Source organism: Nothobranchius furzeri, chromosome 10, assembly GCF_043380555.1.
Source record: "Nothobranchius furzeri strain GRZ-AD chromosome 10, NfurGRZ-RIMD1, whole genome shotgun sequence".
Lineage (NCBI taxonomy): Eukaryota > Metazoa > Chordata > Actinopteri > Cyprinodontiformes > Nothobranchiidae > Nothobranchius > Nothobranchius furzeri.
This window is the reverse complement of record NC_091750.1, coordinates 53,788,045-53,812,156: the sequence shown is the minus strand read 5'-3', so window position 1 is coordinate 53,812,156 and position 24,112 is coordinate 53,788,045. Positions and strand designations below refer to the sequence as shown.

At 41.3% G+C, this 24,112-nt stretch overlaps 3 protein-coding genes across 6 annotated transcripts; 1 reads left to right on the top strand and 2 right to left on the bottom strand.

Moving 5' to 3' along the window:
* The first annotated feature begins 2,902 nt into the window (after positions 1 to 2,902).
* LOC139072238 (uncharacterized) lies at positions 2,903 to 6,641 on the top strand. 3 transcript variants are annotated; one of them, XR_011521820.1, is made up of 3 exons: positions 2,903 to 3,577; positions 4,023 to 4,150; positions 4,434 to 4,568. XR_011521820.1 is itself a non-coding variant. In XM_070555777.1 (3 exons), the coding sequence occupies exons 2-3, from the start codon at positions 4,082 to 4,084 to the stop codon at positions 5,158 to 5,160; spliced, it is 654 nt and encodes a 217-aa protein (XP_070411878.1). In that variant the 5' UTR covers positions 2,903 to 3,577; positions 4,023 to 4,081; the 3' UTR covers positions 5,161 to 6,641. The 3 variants fall into 3 exon arrangements, 2 of the variants coding, with proteins under 2 accessions (XP_070411878.1, XP_070411879.1); XM_070555777.1 differs by lacking the exon at positions 4,434 to 4,568 and adding an exon at positions 4,576 to 6,641; XM_070555778.1 differs by lacking the exons at positions 2,903 to 3,577; positions 4,434 to 4,568 and adding an exon at positions 4,576 to 6,641 and having other exon boundaries at positions 3,607 to 4,150.
* LOC139061544 (dynein axonemal heavy chain 10-like) lies at positions 6,641 to 11,411 on the bottom strand. Its single transcript, XM_070555233.1, has 6 exons — positions 11,370 to 11,411; positions 11,091 to 11,265; positions 10,872 to 11,017; positions 10,651 to 10,796; positions 10,199 to 10,346; positions 6,641 to 7,506 (listed from the first exon to the last, which is right to left on the bottom strand). The coding sequence occupies exons 1-6, from the start codon at positions 11,409 to 11,411 to the stop codon at positions 7,492 to 7,494; spliced, it is 672 nt and encodes a 223-aa protein (XP_070411334.1). The 3' UTR covers positions 6,641 to 7,491.
* A 4,685-nt stretch (positions 11,412 to 16,096) lies between these two features.
* On the bottom strand, positions 16,097 to 22,627 carry LOC129160061 (uncharacterized). 2 transcript variants are annotated; one of them, XM_070555769.1, is made up of 6 exons: positions 22,495 to 22,627; positions 21,032 to 21,249; positions 20,558 to 20,824; positions 19,757 to 19,971; positions 19,504 to 19,672; positions 16,097 to 17,067 (listed from the first exon to the last, which is right to left on the bottom strand). In XM_070555769.1, the coding sequence occupies exons 3-6, from the start codon at positions 20,569 to 20,571 to the stop codon at positions 16,935 to 16,937; spliced, it is 531 nt and encodes a 176-aa protein (XP_070411870.1). In that variant the 5' UTR covers positions 20,572 to 20,824; positions 21,032 to 21,249; positions 22,495 to 22,627; the 3' UTR covers positions 16,097 to 16,934. The 2 variants fall into 2 exon arrangements, with proteins under 2 accessions (XP_070411870.1, XP_054593170.2); XM_054737195.2 differs by having other exon boundaries at positions 16,098 to 17,067; positions 19,757 to 20,824.
* Between the last annotated feature and the right edge of the window lie 1,485 nt (positions 22,628 to 24,112).

Sequence of the window (24,112 nt, the reverse complement as noted above, 5' to 3'; positions counted from 1 at the left end):
TGATAAAGTGAAGAACAACCATTTGCAGAGGTTTATAATAGGCGCGGCGCCAGGTTTTCATTTTTGGGTGGGCCAAGGTAATTTTGGACGGACCTTAATAAGCAGTGACTTAGTGAAGCAGGCAGGTCGCGCTAGGAAATTTAGTTTAATAAGACGTCATAAATGTGTTTCCCTCTCATTTTTATTTATAAAATATGAAGTAAAAACTCCCAATTTAATTTTCATTCATTTGTCATTAATATGTAGTCTACACCCGTGCGTTAAGTGGACCATCTTCCAGTAAACGCAAAGCATCCAGCCCACCTCTCCAAATGCGTAAAATGTGCATCAGCCGCTAGTTAGGCGTGCCGCGCGCACCGTCAGCTATCGGCCCAGACGAGAGCAGAGCAACTAGAGAAAGAATAGAGGATAATTGTGTCTGGATGTGGATGGAGATTACATTTTACAGCAGCCTGATCATCATTTAAATACGTAAACCATCACCTGTCTTCTAGTCCATGCTATCAGCATTATTTTATCTGGTGTGTGTGTGTGTGTGTTCCACTTCAAACACTGGTCTAACCAACCAGACCTGCGTGTCCAGTAACATATTAATGTTACAATTAAACAGTTTCACTTCATGTAGGCTAGGAACGTTTCACCTGCCGTGGCCCGACCGCTTCTGCTCCACATAAACTTTGTGCGTGATCAAATGTCTCTACAGGTGCTTTCTGAGCTGAAGAGGCGACTGGATGCGTCATGCGTCTCCATATTGGAGACGGGAACAAGCGCTGTTCAGCCAAACTTTCATAATTTCATAAAAATAACATTTTTCCAAGTGACACATCCCTCAGAGAGACCGGGTTTCCAGACCGCTTCAGTGGGAGGAAATCAACGAACATCCTTGAGTTTATCCGTCAAAATAAAAGTCTAATATAAATATCTGTAACCTGCCATTTAACTGTTTTGCCTTCCTGTGAAGATTGTTGCAAAGAGAAACAATTAAACTTGATTAACCCCAGAGCCACGCGCACTGCGCTGTACGTCGTGACTGTAAATGAGGGGAAATGATTTAATCGGATCCTTTTCTTTTCAACATGGTTTAATGTAAAGTTTCATTCAGTACAAACTTTAGTTATACCAATATAACGAGACAGAGCCTGGATTTGGATTCTGAACAGTTTAAACATGTTTAAAACGGAGACATGCGTGACGCATCTAAAATTCGCACCTGCTCCGCTATTATGGAAATTAAACTAACAAGATGAATAGCATGAACTTATTTTAGGCACAGACAATATCCCCCACACTTTTGAAAAGTTTGCAACGCGCCTGGTCGCTCGTGTACGTCAAAGTTATCTTTCGTAAGAAGATAACCAATAAAACGATTTATATAAAGATGATCCAGAAGTTGTAGCCCCTCTCTGCCTACAATATTTTGATATTTTTCACCCTGTTGGTGGTTTTACTGAGCAGGTGCCACTTTTGTCACGCGATTCTTTTAAAAACATGTTTAGACTGTTCAGAATACAAATCCAGGCTCTCAGAACCAGAGCGCATGCGGGAAGGTTCCTCCCACTGAAGCGAGTGTTTTCCAAACCCGGTCTCTCAGAGAGACTTGTCACTTAGAAAATGTTCCTTGATTATGAAACTTTGGCTGAATAGCGCTTGTTCCTGTCTCCAATGTGGCGACGCATCCAGGAACCTGTCTGAGGAGAAGCCCAGAATCTGACATCCTTCAGCTCAGGAAGCGCATACGCACAAGCGTGACGCGTCAACCCGGTCTCACAGTAAGACCGGTGGACAGGTGTCGGTACAAGATCTGCTCGGGTGCAAGATCGGCTCGGGGTCCTTCGACTGCCGATGACGTCAAATTACGGCAAACCGACTCGGACAAAATACACTACACGTCTATACTGTTGGAAAGAATTTAGCACTTTCGTTGTTAAAATAACGTTTCTTAAGACGTAAGTTTGTGTTTATAATGGTATTTGTAAAATAAAACACTATATCTTATTCATAATGTTGAACTCCTCTTTGAGCACATCCCTTGAAGAATCATAGGTATTAGCAACACCTGTGAAATTGTATTTGCAGGAAAGAAGTGTGTCCCGTTTATTTAAGTATTTTGTGTTTAGAGTTTTTGACGTCTTGTCATAGACTGTAGCTGCTAGCCAAAACTCTGGAGTTAAAAGTTTTCTGGCTTTACTAAAAAACCTGTCTGTACTTATTTGATTGATGATATTTTTACTTTCTATTAGACTCCAAATGTAATCATTTGGCACGTTTCTATTTCATAATTTGTAAGAATGTAATCGGCGATATTAGCATTAGCATTCCTATGGGTTTTTCCATGTATATTAGTATTGCGCTAACCACTCGCTGCCAAATTGCAGCCTTTGAGATTAGAAAATCTCCTGGCTTTACTAAAATATCTGTCTGTACTTATTTGATTGATGGTATTTTTACTTTCTATTAGACTCCAAATGTAATCATTTGGCACGTTTCTATTTCATAATTTGTAAGAATGTAATCGGCGATATTAGCATTAGCATTCCTATGGGTTTTCCCATGTATATTAGCATTGCGCTAACCACTCGCTGCCAAATTGCAGCCTTTGAGATTAGAAAATCTCCTTTTGTCACATCGCAATTTAATTGCACATGCAGTTAATCGTTCAGCCCTAATATACATGCAGCTCTATGCTAAAAGTGTATTTTCAAAGAGGTAATGATGGATTTCTTTGTAAAAGTTGTCCATCTTTCCAATAGACAGATTTGCCTGGACCAACGTAACGTGATAACAACGTAACATGATTACGTAATTCAGTGAGGTTCATGTTCAGCCAATCAACTACTTAGACGTCATTGGCAGTCGACGGACCCCGAGCCGATCTTGCACCCGAGCAGATCCTGTACCGACACCGGTATCGAAGAGACCCCCTACTACTAGCTTAAAACAGCCTGATCGCTCGTATTTGTTTTGATTATTTGCTCCGTCATGGAAGAAAAAAAGACTAAATTTTTTTTCAAAGAAGGAAGGACAGCTCATCAGGGCATCACTGCTGTGTACCGCAGTGTTCAGCTTCAGCTAAATTTAATTCGGTTCTCAGTTTCCACACATTTCCCAAAGACATGGAGCTACAGAAGAGGTGGTTGATTAAAATAAGACGCACCAACTTCACCATCACAAATCACACCAGAGTTTGCAGTCGACACTTTCAAAGTACCGAACTGATAGAGCCTTCAACTCCGAGCGGACGCAGACGTCTGAAGAATGGAGCCATCCCGTTACTTTTCCAGTGGAATAATTTTACTCTGCCAGCCCAAAGGCCCTCAGTTTGGCACAGAGAAGAGAGACCAGAGACAGGTATGGACATAATCCAAAATGAGGACCCTCCCATGGATGAACATCTCCCAGACCACGACTACTGTTCTTCATCTGAACCAGCTGCAATTGATCTCGCTCTGGACCATATTCAAGATCTCAAAGCAGAAATCGCAAGACAACGTAAACAAATGGAGGAGATGGCTCTCAGCAACAAGTTTGGAATGGAGCGGTTTGCTGCTTCAGATGACGACATCAGATTTTACACAAGGTAATTTTAAACGCCAGCCTTGTTTGTCAGATTTCTAATAAAATATGTATTCCATGGCTGTCACGTTTGTATCTGATGTTGTGGTTTGGGAGCTTCAAAGTCTGTTTCGGGTTCGCTGTAGCGGCCGGGTGTTGGGGTGGGGTGCAGCAGGACTGACAACAGCTGAGAGTGACAGCGGCTGTCAGAAGCTGATCGTGGGGGAGTGCGAGTTGCTATGAACCAACAACAGAAATAAAGATATATTGTCGTCAGCAATATTAAATAAAATTTAAATGGAGGACGCATTACTTAGGTCGAATTTACAGTAAATTGTTCATATCACAATTATTTACATGCATCTGTGGTTTAATATCAGTTATTAATGGCTCCTAAAATAATCAATATTTATATAATAGATATAGTACAAAATGATGGTATGAAAAATTTGACATTTACATGTTTCCAGATTTGCAAGTTATTCCCACCCGATGGCCTTTTGGAGGCAGATAGTCAGCAACACATGACATGGTGCGTGTGACAAGAGGCCGGACGGCACTTGGGAAACTTGATGTCCCTCACTCCACAGGTTTAACGGTAAGTTTATTCCACCCATCCATATGAAGAGCGAAATGTAATCCTCAGGTTTTTTGCATTTTGATTTGATTTTCATTTAGTATCTGAATGATGTTTTACATTTGTTCTTTATTAGAAATCTGTGTACAATGTTATAGAAATGTTATACTATTTATTCAAAATTAATCTTATTAGATAGTAAATGGCCTGCATTTGTATAGCACGTTCTTAGGGTTCTACAACAATCCAAAGCACTTCACAACGCAGTCAGTCATTCACCCATTCACACACATATTTGCCACAGCTGCCCTGGGTCACACTGTCAGAGGCGAGGCTGCTGAACACTGGCGCCACCAGTCCCTCTGCCCACCACCAGCACAACTGTGAGTTATGTTATCTCTGAATGAACATTTATATTATTGTTCTGTATTTCTGTTCTTTCATAGGCCCTTAAACCTATTGATGAAATGTTCCTGTTCCTGACATATTTGTCTTTGGGTCTGCTGCAAAAGGATTTGGCCCACAGATTCAAAATTCATCACTCAACGGTGAGCCGCATCATCAATACTTGGGCTAACTTTCTATACACTGTGCTTGGAGATGTAGGCATTTGGATGTCTGAGGATGAAGTGAAGGCCCACCTACCAGATGTGTTTAAGAACTACTCAAACACTCAAGTGGTGCTGGATTGCACAGAGCTGCGGTGCCAAACACCAAACTCTCTTCTGCTGCAGAGTGAGGTGTTCTCTGCATACAAATCACACTGCACCTTCAAAGGGCTGATTGGTATGGCTCCTCATGGTGCAATAACCTTTGTGTCATCTCTGCATGAAGGTTCCATCAGTGACAAAGAGATCCTGAAGCAGTCTGGCATTGTTTCCCTCCTAAAACCAACAGCAGCCATCATGGTTGATAAGGGTTTCCTTGTGGAGATTGTGTCCCCTGCAAGATCTACATTCCTGCCTTTTTGTCAAAGCGAGAACAACTGTCTGGGGCAGAGGTCAGACAGACACAGTCTATTGCAAGGCTGAGAGTGCACGTAGAGCGAATCATTGGAAGGGTTAAGGAGCACAAAATATTTAGCACGGTAATCCCCGTTTCCCTCACAGGCAGCATCAATCAGCTGTACACAGTGTCCTGTCTCTTGGTTAACTACCAAAATGGACCCTTAGTCAAAGCATGGGCAAGGAGCAGCTAAAAGTATGGATGTATTGCACTACAACTTCACATACCTGCTGAATCAGAGATGGGCAATCCTAGTCCTTGAGGGCCGCTATCCAGCAGGTTTTAGTCGTTTACCTTCTCCCAACACACCTGATTCCTGGATGAACCACCTGTTCGGCAGCTCATCAGGCTCTGCAGCAGCCTGTTAATCACCAGCAGATTGAAACCAGGTGTGTTTAGGCCGAGAAACAACTAAAAGTTGCTGGATAGCGGCCCTCCAGGACCAGAATTGCCCACCCCCGTCCTAAATGCATGGAATGGAAATAGTTAAAACACCAGAAACAGATGTGTGTGCATGGATTAACTTTAATGTTAGAAAAACAGACCCTCAGTAGTCAAATGTGATTTTAAATGTAACAAAGTATGTGTGATGCATTGAATTGTAAAAAACAAATGTGCATATTTAATGGGTTATTTGTTTTGAAACAAATATTTGAATGGAATCACATGAACTATCAAAATTAAACAATGCATCATGAATTCATTCATCCAGCTCCAGTTTAAGCTTTTTGATTAGCGACACAGAGAGAAATTTTGGCAAATATGTATAAAAGAAAAATAAATCACATCTGTGCCGCAGTGTAATGTAGCAAGTCCATTACACAGGCTTTTGCTATGACTGAAGGATAAATGAAACCAGGCTCAATGATTGTTTTAATGTTTATTTGGAAGGGGTGAAGCGTTTGGACCTGTAAGAAGAGTTGGTATGAATATTGAGGATTTAAAGTGATAAATTAATGATTGAATGTTTGTACTTACCTGTTTCCCTTGTGCTTCTGGAAGTGTTCCATCTAAAAGAGTCCCCGGGGAACTGGAGCACCTAAATAAGGTTCCGGAACATTCCATTCAGTAGGAATGGGAGAGGTAACCTGAGAAATTGCTCTAGGAAGGCAGATTAGTTTCATTGAATGTTTTTAGGATTGATTAAGGATGTTTCTATTTTTGTATTGTAATTAAGGAGATCTTAGAGATGATGATTTAAGGATCATTTAAGAGTATTGAAAGATTGTATTTTTTGTACTTGCCTGTGTCTGGGTTTTAGGATTAATCCAATTAGTCACACCTGTTATAAATACAGCTCTGTGTTTGTTGGAGGGAGTTGAGAGTTGAGTGTTGGATGAGGTGGCAGGCATGGATTTGTGCTGCCTAGATTTTAATTTTGTACAATGTAAATAAAATAAACTTGGGTTTGCACTGGACAACGGACTCCTCAGTATTACTTTTCCTCCGGAGCGCATGAGGGTCATCCTGACAAGTGCCCTCGACGCCACACGCAGGGTATTTAACACAGGTGTGTCTCTGTAGATGCGCTGCACAAACATGTCATCATTGGCACAAACAACAAAATCACACCACTCCATACCAGTGATCAGCAACTGTCCCTGCACTTGCGAATGATAAGAATGACTCCTTTAGTTTGTGCATGTCATGAATAACTGATGTAACTGCATTTGGGCATTTCATTTCAACTAACCCAAATGGTGGCCTCTCATATGGGTCAAACACTAGCCCATCAGGGGATGCACCCAGCCATGGTGCATCTGGATGAATTACCAGTCCACAGTTTAGGTTTTTAAGTTTTGCATAGTCCCTCAAGGCATCCATCTCCAGGTCCAGTCCTCTCTTCATGAGTGCTGTTTGACGTGTTCCTCGGATGATCCTCTCTGCCAGGTTTTCAGCTGTGGATGCACCTCTAACGTGGCTTACCTCCCTAAAAGTGGAAGCTGTCACCCTCTCCTTCCTCAATGAATGCCACTCAGGTGCTGCACTCTGGTTTCGTGTGAATTCTTCAATGTTGTGTGACTGTGACTTTGTTACGGACAGTGATTGCAAAGGCAGCTGTTCTTGTTCTGTTGGCACATATTTACAGTCCGTTGGCTTTAGGTGATAGTCTTCAAGTGGCACTTTGGAAACAGTGGGGCATCCATGTGGGCGATAACGCAATCAGATGTAGGAGGTGGATGTTGGTAGGATAGAATGCTGCCAGCCTGTACTTTACCAAAGATGGAGTCCACAAGGGGTTTGTCAGGTGAGATATTCATTGAACAGATCAGTGGAAGAGAGTCAGGGTCAAAGACAGTCAGTGTAGACAGCAGTCGGGTTGAGGGTTGCTGGGTCTGGCAGCTCACCGCTAGCCTTTATAAAGTGCTGATCTGAAATATCAGAGCATAAGAAACCATTTTTACAACACAGTGATAGAATACATGTAACAGTCACTACATTTACATGCAGCCAATATTCGGGTTTTGATCAGGTTAAGGGCAGTATTCTCTCATTCTCATTCTCTCAATCCTCTATTCCTGCTGTCTTCCCAAACTATATTATTCACTGACAATGTTTGGTATTATGTTCAATCCAAGCCCCCACAATGCGGCTCTAAAATTGGTCTCAACCCGGAAGTACCAAAAATTGCAGTTCCACCCTCATCCGCTGGGGGCTGGTGTCAGAAGCTAGCAAATCCTCATTGACTCCCATGTTAAAAATACCAATTTCACAGCAGAAATAAACATGTTTACAGCCTGGTACCAAAACATGTTTTTTGTTTAAATGATCTAGTTTACACTCATGACAACTCTGAGGGGGGTGAATTTTTTTCTCACTCTTCTGTTTAAGTGTATTAAAAGCCTAAAATTCTGTATAATTAACGAGCATCAGACCCACGTGACCGCAGAGCTAGCTGCATGGAAAGGCCTCAGTAAAGCCTTGGCATGGCTTGGAAACTGCTCCGGGATTTTGAGTCTCTGTGTTTGTGTATTCTTACCGTCACTAGCAGTGTGTGAATGTGAGAGTGTGTGGAAAGCGTCTTTGGGTGTCTAGAAAAGCGCTATATAAGTTCAATGCATTATTATTATTATTATTAATTCAACAATTTCACCTCATGTAGGCTAGGAACATTTCACCTGCCGTGGCCCAACCGCTTCTGCTCCACATAAACTTTGTGCGTGATCAAATGTCTCTAGAGGTGCTTTCTGAGCTGAAGAGGCTATTCTGCCTCAGACAGACTGGATGCGTCATGGGAACAAGCGCTATGCAGCCAATGTTTCATAATCGGAGAACATTTTTCCAAGTGACACATCCCTCAGAGAGACCGGGTTTCCAGACCGCTTCAGTGGGAGGAAATCTTACCACATGCACCGTGGTTCTGTGCTGCGCTGCAAACCCCTCTACAGATCTTCAGCTCACTGTCCACCGTGTGCGCTGCGAGCTGCGCTGAGCACAGTGTCCAGTATAAAGCTCTGATGTTCTGATGGGAATCTTTTCTTGAGTTACCTCCACGATGTGCGTAACGATTTTAATGTCAGCTCATCTGTATCAGTGTGCGTTGGGGCAATTCTTTCATAACAGCATCCTTGAGTTTATCCGTCAAAATAAACAGTCACATGGAAATATCTGTAACCTGCCATTTAACTGTTTTGCCTTCTTGTGAAGATTGTTGCAAAGAGAAACAATTAAACTTGATTAACCCCAGAGCCGTGTGCACTGCGCTGTACTTCGTGACTGTAAAATCGGATCCTTTTGTTACCTTTTCAACATGGTTTAATGTAAAGTTTCATTCAGTACAAACTTTAGTTGCACCAATCTAACGAGACAGAGCCTGGATTTGTATTCTGAACAGTTTAAACATGTTTTAAACGGAGACATGCGTGACACGTCTAAAGTTCCCACGTGCTCAATTATTATGGAAATTAAACTAACAAGATGATTAACATAATTATTTTAGGCACACATCCCCCACACTTCTGAAAAGCTTGCAACACGCCTGCTACTAGGGTTGGGCATCGTTTGATTTTTCGATTCCGGTTCCTATCGATTCCTGATTCCGATTCTTTCAAGACATGACATGTTTTACATGAGCCAGCTAACCACAGGTCCTACTTGATGAAATAATCTTAACTTCTACAGCCCTATCTAAATTAATACATCCCTACCCACTAACCCATCCTAACCCTAAAAATACCCACCCCTTTGAACCCTACCTGATCCTAATAATTTGGACACCCTACAACTAAATTTAAACTCTCCTGAGCCCAAAATAAAATTTAGAAGCCAATTGGAGCTATAATGAGGCCTAATTAGGGATTCACCGGTATACGGTGAATGGAGCCTATAAAAGGAGGGGCCAACACAGAGGACAATCAGAAGCTCACAGACAGTGGAGCTGTCACAAGGAAAGAGGAACAGACTTGGGGGTAGTGATGGGAATTCCGGCTCTTTTTAGAGAGCCGGTTCTTTTGGCTCAGCTCACCAAAAAGAGCCGGCTCTTTCGGCTCCCAAGTGGCTCCTTAGATTTTCTGTTGCATAAAGTATATTTATCACCAAAAATAATGCAAAACTATATGTAAAATGATTTATTAATTTAAAAAAATGCAATATATCAAATATTTATCATTTATATGGATTTATTAACTGAACACTTTAAGAAATCTCAACTTAATTAGTTACAAAAATAAGTGCAAAAGAAGGCTATAAAAAAGCCAGCCCATCCAGGACTCTGCGTTTTAACAAACCCAAACAAAACAGAATATTCACTGGTTGCACATGTGCAACAACTATTTAAATTAAAGCAACCTGAACAAACTCACAGAATGACAACAAAATCTTTAGTGAAGATTAGCATTCAGAAACACCAAATGCCTCAGCTTTGAGGGGCTAAACTTGTTTCTTCTTTCTGTTATTATCTGCCCTGCTTTGGAGAAGATTCTCTCTGAGGGTACAGATGTTGCTACAATACAGTCTCCGTGCCATAACATGTGTAAGACGTGGGTAGCCTAGACCCTTGGTCTCCCACCAGCTCAGTGGGTCTGCACCTCTCTGGAAAAGGGGCTGCTCCAGATATGACCTCACTTCGAGTATTGCATCTGCTGAGGGATTCCTTCTTGTTGTGTCTCCAGTTGCCCGTTCTTCAAAGAACCTCCAAACAGTAGATGCTTGTGGCTCCTCTTGTTCATGTTCTGCTGCCTCTTCTCCCTCTTGGTCCCCTTGCATTTCTGTGCTGAGGCACAAACACACATTTAAAAGTTTAACAAGAACACACACCCAACATTACATTTCTGTGTTGAGGCACAAACACACATTTAAAAGTTTAATAAGAACACACACCCAACATTACATTTCTGTGCTGAGGCACAAACACACATTTAAAAGTTTAATAAGAACACACACCCAACATTACATTTCTGTGCTGAGGCACAAACACACATTTAAAAGTTTAACAAGAACACACACCCAACATTACATTTCTGTGCTGAGGCACAAACACACATTTAAAAGTTTAATAGGAACACACACAAGATTACATGTCTGTGTTGAGGCACAAACACACTCCCTGAAGGACCCAGTCTGAGATGTCCATGTTGGTACACAGATCAGCCTCAAACACCAGCCCCACACCCATTTCATTCCTGCGGGTTGATGTGGTGTAAACTGGTGTCCTCAATGTATCCTGGTAGGAATGAAGACAGTCACAGAGGAATATCCCAAATAAAATAAATGTGTAGAGCAGTGTGGGTGTCCATACCTCCAGTCCAAGACAGTGTGTCTTTATGGGGATGATTTTGAGAATGGGAAGTTCAACAACCTGAACTTTTGTTTTACTTGTCATCAAGCAGCCCTTCTCCATGTCCCAGTCTGCTCCCTCCAGATACAGGCCAGATGCGAAGCAGCCTAAGGCCAATACCACTGTTAGTTCTACAACTACCTACTAACCATGCGGGAAAGGATAAATGTCTTTTGTTACCTTCTTTTGGTCTGTCAGTGACCTCAACCTCGCTGCGGAAGGGGGTCACTTTTGTGTACAGAGTGGAACGATCCAGAGGCCAGCCATTTTTCCTGCATGCAGCTTGAACCAGAGCAGTCAGGTACTGTTGACTGTTTTGATTTGTTTGTTCCATTTGTGTTCTTAATTGAATGACCTGGAATCGGGTTGTGGGTGGAGCTACACACCTGTGAGAAATAAAAGGGCTGCTCATTCACAAAAATAAATTATTGCTGGCCAAACGCAAATACGACTGTGTGCCTGTTTGTCCTCCGATGCCAGTTTCCAACTCTTATTCAGCATGGCTGCGCCAACAGGTTATGGGCCCAGTAAAGAGTTTGGAGGCCGATGGAACCGCTTATGTTTTGACGGAGATGAAAAGAATTATGAACTGTGGGAAACAAAGTTCCTAGCGCATTTGCGCCTGCTTGGCTTAAAATCCATCATCCTGAGTGACGGTCCAGCTGCAGATGATGATGAAGAGGACACGGAGGATTCCAGCAAAAATGAGGAAGCATATGCTGTTCTAATTCAGCTCTTGGATGATAAGAGTTTATCTCTGGTAATGAGAGACGCTGCAGATGATGGCAGGAAGGCGCTGCGGATCCTGCGCGACCATTACGCAGGAAAAGGAAAGCCGCGCATCATCAGTTTGTACACAGAGCTGACTTCTCTCCAAAAGGGTGTGAATGAGAGCGTCACAGACTATATTATCCGGGCAGAGACAGCTATCACGGCACTGCGTAATGCGGGAGGTTTGTTGACAGCGATGATTTTAAAAGGCCTGCCTGATGCATTCAGACCATTTTCTGTTCACATCACGCAGAGTGATGAAAGCATAACGTTTGCAGACTTTAAAACAAAGCTGAGGAGTTACGAAAGCACAGAAAAGTTTGGTGCTTCCGGGTCAGAAGAGGACAGCGTGATGAAGTTAAGGGGAAGAGACACCTGGAGTACTAGATTCACCTGTTACACCTGTGGACAAAAAGGCCACAAAGCTGCGGAGTGTACATCAGCAGGGGAGCGCCGAGAGCAGAGACAGTGGTGCAGCTTATGTAAGAGCGCCACGCACAAAGACGCGCACTGTCGACGGAGAAAGCGGGACAAGGTGAAGCAAGCAGTAGACGAGGAGGACCACACCTTTGCTTTCAAGGTGCGACTGGATGACGTTCCGGGCAGCATGGTAAAGATGAAGGGTCTCATGGTCGACTCAGGAGCAACGAGGCACATCATTACTGATGTTGGCATGTTCGAAGAGTTTGATCCAAACTTCACACCCCAGAGTCATATTCTGGAGTTGGCTGATGGAGATCGGGCCAGCGGCATTGCGTTAAAGAAAGGCACCGCCAAAGTGTGCATGAAGGACCGTACAGGACAATACGTGGAGATGAGACTGAAGGAGGCGCTCTACGTCCCATCATTTTCACAGGACATATTTTCAGTGAAAGCAGCTACAGCGCAGGGAGCAACAGTCATCTTCAAAGAAGGACAGAACCGGCTCATCCATAAAAACGGTATGACTTTTGAAATTAACACACATGGCAGACTATTCTATCTAAGTACTCTTCAAAGTAAAGTTGATAAATGCAATGTGTGTTATGATGTTCAGACGTGGCATACAATATTGGGTCACTGTAATTATGATGACATACTGAAATTAGAAAATGTCACAAAAGGTATGAAAATAAAAGGGGAAAGCAAGAAAGCTGATCAGAAATGTGAAGTATGTATAAACGGAAAGTTTGCACAAAGTAGAAATACAAATCTAGACGAGAAGGCTAAAGAAGTGCTTGAACTTGTTCACACTGACCTGGCTGGGCCGATAGAGCCAGCAGGTAAAGATGGATTCAGATTTGCTGTTGTATTCACAGATGACTATTCAGGAGCCATGTTCACTTATTTTCTTAAGGCTAAGAGTGATACTGTTATAGCTGCTGAGAGATTCATTGCTGATGTTGCCCCTTATGGAAAAATCAAATGCATAAGATCCGATAATGGAACAGAATTTACATCTTCGGTGTTTCAATCACTGCTCAGCAAGAATGCCATCAGACATGAAACCTCAGCTCCTTACTCACCCCATCAGAATGGGACTGCAGAAAGAGCATGGAGGACCTTGTTTGAGATGGCAAGATGCATGCTGATTGAGAGTAAGCTGCCTAAAGAGTTGTGGACATATGCAGTACAGACTGCTGCTATAATCAGAAATAGATGCTATAACAGACGTCTTGGACAAACTCCATACTACCTGCTAACTGGGAAAACACCAGACCTGTCTAAAATGAGAGCATTTGGCTCAGAGTGTTTTGTTTACAAACAAGATAAAAGAAAGTTGGACCCACGATGTGAAAAGGGCATATTTGTAGGCTACGACAAAAACAGCCCTGCATTTTTGGTTTTCTTCCCAGACACTGGTAAAGTTTTGAGGAACCGGTTGGTGAAGTTTGTGTCAAAACAAACAAAGGAATGTAACACTCAGACAGACGAAGACATGTATGAACATTTGCAACATAGGAATAGAGCGGAGACCGTTCCAACACCTGATGTGACCGATGTAGTCCCCCAAGAGATGAAAACAGAGATGTGTGATTCCAATGTCAGCATTAAAGGTGAAAGTGAGGGTTGTGACATTGCTCGTTATCCAAAGAGAGAGAGAAGACCACCTCAGTTTTATACTGACTGTGATTATCAAGCAAAGTCTGATCAGGTGATGAATGTGGATTATTGTTATCGTGTGGCATGTGATGTCCCTAAGACACTACAGGAGGCATTGAGCTCTTCAAAATCAGAACAGTGGGCTAGGGCTATGAAAGATGAAATTGATTCTCTTCTACAGAACGACACGTACACGTTAACGCCCCTACCTGAAGGTAAACAAGCAGTGGGGGGTAGATGGGTTTATACTGTTAAAGAAAATCCTATTGAGACAACATACAAGGCCAGAATTGTGGCAAAAGGTTATAATCAAGTGTATGGTACTGATTATAATGAGACCTTCTCACCCACTGCTGATATGACGTCATTACGTATTTTGATGCAGCTCGCAGCTCAGTATGATTTAGATCTTCATCAGATGGATGTCAAAACTGCATATCTGCATGCCCCCATAGACTGTGAGGTTTATGTGGAACAACCTGAAGGATTTGAGGTCAAGTCTAGGACAGGAGAGGAATTGGTGTGCAAGCTCAACAAATCATTGTATGGTCTGAAGCAGTCAGGACGAAATTGGAATAAAATGCTTCATGATTTTCTTGTTAAAAATGGTTTTGTCCAAAATACAGCAGATTTCTGTGTTTACAGTAGACGGAATGGTTATGAAGAGGTCATATTGATAGTTTGGGTTGATGATCTTATTATTGCAGCTAGTGATTGTCAAATCCTCAAAAGTGTGAAGGAAATGCTGGGAGCAGAATTCAAAATGAAAGATCTAGGAAAACTGAGACATTTCCTCGGCATTGACTTTACCCAGGAACAAGGAGAAATAAAAATGAACCAAAAGAGATGCATTACCAAGATTTTGGAAAGATTTCACATGACTGATTGTAAGCCAAGGTCAACACCATGTGAAATGAAAATAAAGTTTGACAGTGAGGGTGAACCTGCTGACTCAAAAATATATCGAGAAGTGGTTGGCAGTTTAATTTACCTAATGACATGTACTCGACCAGATCTAAGTTACGTTGTCGGTAAATTATCACAATATCTGTCTGAACCGAAACAACAACATTGGGTTGCAGCTAAACATGTGTTGAGGTATTTAAAAGGCACTGTGGACCAGGAACTGTGTTTCAGAAAACAGGAACCTAAGTTCAATCTGAAACTTGAGGCCTATAGTGATGCGGACTGGGGAGCAGACCAGAATGACAGGCGCAGTGTCACTGGCTACTGTTTTACTTTGTCTCAGAGTGGGCCTGTTATTTCCTGGAAGTCAAAGAAACAATCCACTGTGGCTTTATCCACATGCGAAGCAGAATACATGGCTTTGTCGGCTACTGTTCAGGAAAGTCTTTATCTTGTACAGTTGCTTGCTGGAATGAACGATGGAGTGGATTACTCACCTGTAACTATATTTGAGGATAATCAAGGTGCTATTGCCCTTTCAAGAAACCCAGTCCGCCGCCAACGCTGTAAGCATATAGATATACGATATCATTTTGTTCGATCTGTACTCAGCGATGGGAAAATAACCATTCATTACTGTCCTACAGAGGAAATGGTAGCAGATGTTTTCACCAAACCTATGTCCAAAACAAGGATGGATAAGTTTGTGATGTTTATATTTGGCATTTGAAGAGTTTTGTTTGTTTGATGTATAGGAATGTATTTTGCCAATTTAAGAACAAGTGGGGGTGTTGACTGTTTTGATTTGTTTGTTCCATTTGTGTTCTTAATTGAATGACCTGGAATCGGGTTGTGGGTGGAGCTACACACCTGTGAGAAATAAAAGGGCTGCTCATTCACAAAAATAAATTATTGCTGGCCAAACGCAAATACGACTGTGTGCCTGTTTGTCCTCCGATGCCAGTTTCCAACTCTTATTCAGCATGGCTGCGCCAACAGGTACACTGTAAAAAAAAATGTAAATTTTACAGGAAATCGCTGGCAGCTGGAGTTACCAGAGTTTTCCTGTAAATGTTACAGCTACACAGTAAAAACAATTACAAAAAAATGTGTAAATTAATTTACAGTGATTGAAATCACAGCTGAAATCACATTAAAATCTGTAAAGTGTACATAAATTACATGTAAATTTTGCATAGAAATGTTCACAATTAGACTCTTTCCTGTATTTAATACCTGTAATGGACGTCTTTTGTGCATAAAATACTTGCAAAAATCACTGGCTAATATTGAACAAAAAACAATTTTTAACTGGTAAAACCATTGTAAATGTTTGTATATTAAATTAAGCTATTTTTTAATTTATACACAAATTTAATGTTGTATTTTTGTGTTAATAATCAATTTATACTGTGAAAGTTACTTTAAAAACCTGCTAATTACCACTATTGTCATTTTCATAAAACATTCAAAATACTGAAAAAGATGAGAAACATTTCACTTTTGGAAAATTTATTTAACAGTCATCACTGCAACCATGTCTGAACAATGAAGTCTTTTGTTATTACATGTAAAGAAGCTACATTTTGTGCTTTCCACCTATGAGTTCCAGTTTGAAATACTTCAGAACACTAGCGTTTTGAAATAGAGGTTTTTCAGTCTCTTTAGATAAGTTTAAGTGTCAAGTCAACAACAATAACTCATTAAAATTAAAGTATGTGTGCATTCTTAAAGTGTTATCAGGACTTTAAACAAAAATATATCCAAAATACATTTTATGCCCCATTAATATAATATACATTGTGGATTTAAAACAAAAACTTTCAGTATTTGTCCTCAAAAAAGCTCCACAAAAGAAAACATTTGCAGTATCCATTCTCAAATGAACATTCCACAAAGGAAAAACATGCCTTTTCTAAAAGGATCAGCCCAGACAAAAACTTTTCAGTACCTGGTGTATAAAATGTCCACAAGGGGAAAAACTAGCAGTACCTCTTTTCATATGAACAGCCCATAGAGAAAACTTGTTTTTGAAATGATCAACCCAAAGAAAAATAATGCGTTATCTGGTGTCTAAAAAGTGTCCGCAAAGGAAAAACTTGCTGGGCCACTTCTCAAATGTCCACAAAGAAAACTTGCCTTATTTGAAATGATCAGCCCAGAGAAAAAAATTGCAGTACCTGGTGTCTTAAAAAAACTGCACACAATGGAAAATACTTGCTGGACCTCTTCAACTGTCAAAGAATCCACAGAGACACTCTGTATTTAGGCTTCACACCACTCGTGATCGGAGAGTTCCTGTATCAGGGAGAGGACTCGAGGGTTCACGTTGAGACGACGCTTGGAGTTCTTATTCTCTACTTTGGTTCCTTTTTCTGGGTTAATGGAGAAAAAACACCTGTAAAACAAAATTGAGCATAGTGAATATTTAAATTTATTAGTTCACATAAAGAAAAACTCCAAGTCCAAGACTTGGGGGCCCAATTGGTTCTAGTCTGAGTCTAAGACAGTGACTAAGACTAGACCCAAGGGCCACAGGTTCAATCCCGGATTAGGGCCAGTTCTTGGGTCTGAATTTCTGACTTGGATGCTCTGTGTCACTCACGGCTGTCAACTGTTACCTGCCACCACTCTCTGTCCAGCCCGAAGCACTCAGGGGGCAAGCGTGACCTACAAACTGGTGGCAGTACATTTGGTTGAGGAGAAGCTTGTTTCTAGAAGAAACATTTCAACCAATTGGCAACATTATGGATTCAACAAGGACAATGTGATTAGAAAAGTCAAATGTGAACTGCAGAAAGACTGTAGCAACAAGTCCGCAAACAGCCTGCTGCTTACATATTAGAATTTTTTTCTATTTCCTGGTCTTTCCCTTCTTCTTACAGACTGAATGGAGTGGAGTCAGTGTGGATGTACCCAAAAATCCCAGAGCCCAGGTCCAAGAACAAGTCTTGACAGGGACATTCAGATTTAGACCAAAAGGGTTCAAATGAAGGCAACTGGACTTCTTTGGTTTCTTGAGGACATTTCTCTTCTCATCCAAGGAGCTTTGTCCATTCTATCTGGAATATGAGTCAAGCTTATAAGCTGTAGCTGTCTGTTATTAACGAGCCAAAACTACTCTGGGTAACCCTCCTCCCTACCCCGATGAGTCATTAGCCTCTATTGAGAGGGAGTCATTGTGACTCATCAGAGGGTAAAGAGGTGGGATACCCAGAGTAGGGATGCACCGATGGATCGGCATTTGATCGTAATCGGCCGATAGCGCCCCTATCGGTTTTGATCAGAGTTTTCAAAATAGATCAAAGCAGACAGATCAGGTAGGGTTGTCACAGTAACCAGTGTAGCAGTAAACCCCGGTAAAAAAAAAAAGTTGACAATAATAATAACCGTCTTGTTTTTAAAAAAACTCTATTAGCTTGGTGGGTTTACCGTGGCTGCGTTGTCGGCGCGGTGACCCTTACCAGCCACCGTATCATCTGCTGAAGTTGCCGGTGGCACATGCGCACTTTGTTGTTTACAACCAAAACTTTCTTGAAGCTAAAGCTGAAATAATGGCCAAAGGAAGAGACGGCAGCGCTCAGGACATTTATTATCCCTCAAAGAAGACAAAGTCGGAAATACGGGCATCTTTTGGATATTTGAAGAATGCCGAGGGAGTTTATAGAAGACGGCTATCCTGTTTGTAGCATGTGCAGAAAAAGTGTCTGTGAAAGGCAGCAACGCTTCAAATCTCATGACACATCTGCGTGACCATTACCCACAACTCTACAGTCAACGCAAGGCAAGCTAACGTTAGTGCTTTAGCTAAAACGCGTGATCCGAGGATTTGGGTTGAGGGAGAACACAACGAGTTGCTATATAAAGCAGCCGCAGCGCCGCTACCTGCATATAAACCGTGTCGCGGACACCGCCATGTTGAAATGACGCTATGCATTACGGGGCTCCCAGAGGCAGATAAGAGTTGGTCTCTCTCCGAGAATAATTATGAATTTAACAATGATTACTGCCTGATGACATTTACCCACATCTGCAAAGCTCACTGGAAGGACACAAACCGAGGACAATATTTTCCTGATATAGGGATTATTACTCAAGTAAGGGTAAAAAGTATCTGATTAGAAGGCTACTTGAGTACTGAGTATCATCTGATCCAATATTTTTAAAATGATGACATCAAACAGACAAAAAATAAGAAGTTATGGGCAAATATTGGTATTTTAAAGACTAAAGGGGAAAAATGTAAACAAATAAACAACATGATTACAAAATAACACATTTTAGGCAAATTTTAGACACAAACTGAGGACAATATTTCCTGACATACAGGGTTTATTTAATTGTGTGAAAAAGTAGCACGTTTAAAAAAAATACCGCGATAATACCGAAAACCGTGATAATTTTGGTCACAATAACAGTGAGGTTAAATTTTCACACCGTGACAACCCTAATACAGACCATTTTAGATTAGGTTACATTTCCTTTGTTGCCAGATTATGTAGTTTGTAGCACTCTAATGTTGTAGAAAATTTCTGGCCAATCCACGTGATCAGTGATCAGCATTCTTTGATATCGGTATCGGCAGCAAAAAACCTGATCGGTGCATCCCTAACCCAGAGTAGTTTCGACTCCTTAAATAACAACAGACAGCTACAGCTTATAAGCTTGACTCTCTCATATTCCAGATAGAATGGACAAAGCTCCTTGGATGAGAAGAGAAACGCCTTCAAGAAACCAAAGAAGTCCAGTTGCCTTCATTTGAACCCTTTTGGATTACTAGATAACAGGACCTTCACCAGCCTATTCAGACTTAGGACAACCATGCTTTACTCACCTTTGAAGAAACTCAAGAGTTGAAGGCAGCTCAGAAGGGTAATGGATGTTGAAACAGTAGTAGCTCCCAAACATCAGGCACAGTGCAGAAATGAAGGAGGAGATGTTTGTGTTGACGAGGGTCCGATCCAGACTCAGCATGAAACTTCTTGAGGAATAGCAGGACTGTCCTGTGGACAAATTGACATGCAGTACAGTCACGCCACAAATTCTATTAACATAATTATTTAAATAATTAGAAATGAAAGATTTACCACAGACAACGATGGTTGGTGTCAAAGGCATTTGCTCTAGTTGGACCTCTTCTGGCAGACTTGTATTATCTACATAGAAGAACAAGGACTCCTCCTTCTCATCAAAGTAGCTGAGCAGAAGCAGGACCAGCTCTTTAACATCATCTGAGCAGCCACTCTGCTGTCCCCGCATCCTCTGCAGCCTTGCATACGTCTGAAGAAACTTCTTACTCTTCCTGGCACAAACAGTAGTCATGTAGTTGAGAAGCCTTTGTCCCTTTAAATCCAAATTACGTGTGAACATTTCTTTGATATTATTCCCAATAAGCTCCTTGAAGTGCACTGACATGCCAAGTTCATCAAACCAAAATGGCCACTCCTCTCTGAGGTATTGAATACTTTTACCCTGGTTGACATGTTGGCGTTGCGTGTAAAAGGTAGACTTCATGAGACATTTTATCTCCTCCGGACTGACATTAGTTTGTAGAAACATCACCTTGAGTTTTTCCAACTTTTGCTGCTGGCTCTGTTGAGTTTCTCCACGGGGAAGAAATTTTGGATTCCATTTAATGCATCCATATGTGTCCTGCATTGCTGCTCTTTCTTCTAATGGGATCTCGTCTGTGTCGTCTGACTCAGTTTGATGTTTCCTTTTTCTGATTTTAGGTGTTGAAGTACGCTTTGCGTTTTCAATTCTGTATTGTAACTGTTTGACAAGGGAGTAGTAGCCTTTGCCTACAATATCTCCCTCTATTACATCCTGCAAAGATTTGGGGTATTTTGCCACCATTTTTTTAGCAACCTCGGTTGAATTCTTTTTACCTGCATGAGGGCATTTTCCCATCATTTCAGTCGCTACAATCCGAATCATCTGCCTCCTCAGTTTTGGGGATGGCCTTTTTCCCCTTTCCAAAGAATCCATTACTTCCTCTGGAAATTTACTCCATGGAATTTCAAAACTGTCCTCCCACTGTGTGCCAAATCCCTGGCTGCCTGAGGATGTTGAACTTCGGGGTGAAACAGAGAGTATTGACGGAGATCGGCCAGGTCAGGCTTCCACAGATGGTGAGCTGCTCTCAGGAGTCTTGTCTACACACACACACACACACACACACACACACACACACACACACACACACACACACACACACACACACACACACACACACACACACACACACACACACACACACACACACACACACACACACACACACACACAATTTAATGGTCTGTTGTGCTTTTGAACTGATTATTTAAGCATGTAGAAAAAGCTTGTTTGGCATTTTTACTTACATTTTCTTTTCCAAGCAGAAAGACGTTTTCTGGCTTGAACAGGTCTCAATGTTGTCATCAAATCAGCCTCCTCTATGAAGCATAGATCATCATATGTCTCAACCCCAATGCACTGTAAATGCTCTTCCAGGATGTTCTTTGTTACAGCAGGAAGTTCTGGGAGGACTTCCACAATGGCATCATGTAGGAAGGTGGGCTCCGAGTCACTCATACTTGCACTGAAAAATAAATGTCTTCTTTGAACAAAACAGAAAAAAATATATACAGTACAGTATAGGAGGGGCATGCATCAAGTAGAGCTTGAATAGTTAATGTTAAGACTATTTACAGTTTTAAGACAGTTACAGTTTACTACTTCTAGTTGACTTTATTTTGCCCCAATACTGTGTTTCAGTGGAATGACCTGGTATCCATCAAGAATGTATGACACCAAAGGATAAAAATCTGGCAGATTGTTAATGTTAACACACTTTAACCCAAGACTGTGTTTTGTCACAGAATATAGATGATATTCTGAGAGGAAGGTGCTTTTGTGGATATCCATTATAACATGCACAGCTGTACCATGTTGAATCAAGATGAGTAGAAGTTCACCAAACTCCAAGTACTCATCATTTCTGCACACAAGAAACTGGCCTTTTTTATATGCTGTGCCCTTGTACTGAATGTGTGTGGCCACTGGTATTGCTTTCTGAAAATGCAAACTCCCTGACTGCATGTTTAATAGCATCACTGTAGAGGTTGGGATAAAACTCACAGCTGTCCTTCACTTGCAGGTGACTGTATTCTTGCCCAGCTAAAAGATACGCATGATACATCTGATGACACTCTGACAATGTCTGACAAATGTTTTTGAAGTTTTTCAAGTGTCTGGCACACCTTTTAAAATAACTGTGTTTACTTTCGAATCTAAGCGTCCACAACCTTATCAATGGACCAAATTTTAATAACAGTGCTGGATAATGGCGCAAAAAATGGTGCTTAGGTTTAAGTAGAGTTTCAGGGAACAACATCTTCCTCGACTCTAAATATTCTTGGATCAAAATGTCAAGGTATGCTATCTGGGACACAGAAATGTTCTGAGCACAAATAAGATCCACAATGTCTTTTAACTGAAGAGCTAACTGCCATACTTCATCCTCAGGATTTTGAATTTTGTCACCAATCAAAACTGGTAACAATCTCAAAAGATTCCAGTTCTGAATGGCCTGCCCTGACAACCGGGCTCCATCAGTGCTGACAGCACATGGCTTTGTGAGTGCTTCAGATCCTTTATATTTGAACCGTTTGATGCGCCTGTTTAAGAGTGTGTATGTGAACCATTTTTTCTTTTTCACAATGTTCTTCAGGTACAGTGCTAGATCCTGTGACACAACTCCCTCAAAGAGGTCATGACCTAGACAAGGTGGCAGACCAGGCTCACATACGTGAAAAGACTGAAGGGTATTAAAGACAGAGTTTACCTTTATACCTCGAACCTCTTGGATGTTTTCAACCTGAAGTTCAGCAACAGCAGCGTCATATGTCTCTGGGGTGCGTGGAGGACCACAGGCATTTGGATCAGTCTCAAACTCCCGTCTTGTGATTTCGCAGTACCTGCAAAAATATTGAGAGCGGCTGAAGTTCTCTGTAAACCCACCAATCCAATGAGAACCCAAGTTATCCCCTGCAATGCAGTACAGACCCCCTTTTACTTTTTCACCATCTACACTTACTCCATCTGTCTCCAAGGATTTCAGATCTGCCAGCAACTCTGAGAATACTTTGCCCATTCCAAAAAGTTTAAGGTCTTTTTCAACGCACAACAATACTAAAAACATATTAGAGATGACATATATATATATAAAGATAGACAGCAAGAACTTTGTGCTTCTTCTTTGCAGAACCCAGGGGGTTCACAATTTCAAATGAGTCCTGGTACAAAATCAACTTGAGGCTTTCAGGGTTTTCATTAAAAAACGGGTGACATTTGAATGTTTTGCCATCATATAAATCAGTAAAAACGTCTGCATCAGCATCTCTAAACTCTTGTGACTGTATTTCTCCATAAACATGACTGTAAAAAGCTTTCCAGAGTTTTTGATACTGGTATATAGTAAGCATATTTTTGTGTCATGTTTTCATCCATTCCTAATGGAACCTTTCGTGGTTCTATGTATTTAAACATTTTTGTAAAGGTCTGGTTTCTGCTGTATGTTGTTCTTAACTGTCCCTGGTGAAAGGCAGAGAATAAATCTGAGTCTTTAACACATTCACAGATTTGATTGATCATTTCATCTGATAGGCTCATATCTTTTTTTAACAAAGAACTTAGCTTAGTTATTGTGTAGGTTTGACCTAATTCGTGAATATTCAGCATTTCCTCAACAATAGTTTGTATGGTAGAGGCAGGAATATGCAGCTGTCCTTGCAGTTTAAGGTAAAATAGACACAGGTTTCGGAGATAAGACTCACTATCATTTTCTAACATCTCACTTGTTGAAGTTGGTGTTCCCATGGCTTTGTGTGTGTTTTCTAAATCAGCTGTACTGGTAATCATATTTTCAAGAATCTCACTTGTTGCACTTGATGTTGCCATGGTTTGGTCATCTGTATTGGCAATCACACTTTGTGACCGAGAACAAGTTTCTCTGTACATGTCATCAATACTATCAGGGGAGCTGGCTTTGTGCTTCCTGCACATGTGAGAAGTAAATGATGACTTCTTTGTAAAGATATGCTTACAACCACGAACTGGGCATGACACAGGTCTACCCTCTCCAATATGATCATTTAAGTGAGACACTAGCTCTTTCACAGTGTGGAAATTACAGTTGCATAATGCAAGTGCGCATTTTAAATCTCCAACAATGGAAGTAGCATGCAGTGTGGGTTCATTGTGCACACGATAAAAATGACCCCTGAAAGCTGAGTAAGTGGTAAACGTTTGATTACAGTTGGCGCCAATACACTTGAAAAGACCACGAGGCTCGTACTCTGCAATGTAGAACATAGCCTCTTAATGTCTCAAGTTTCTTTTTACAAAAGACACAGGTAATCATTTTTAGAACACCAAGCACGTGTGATTTTCAGCCGAACTAA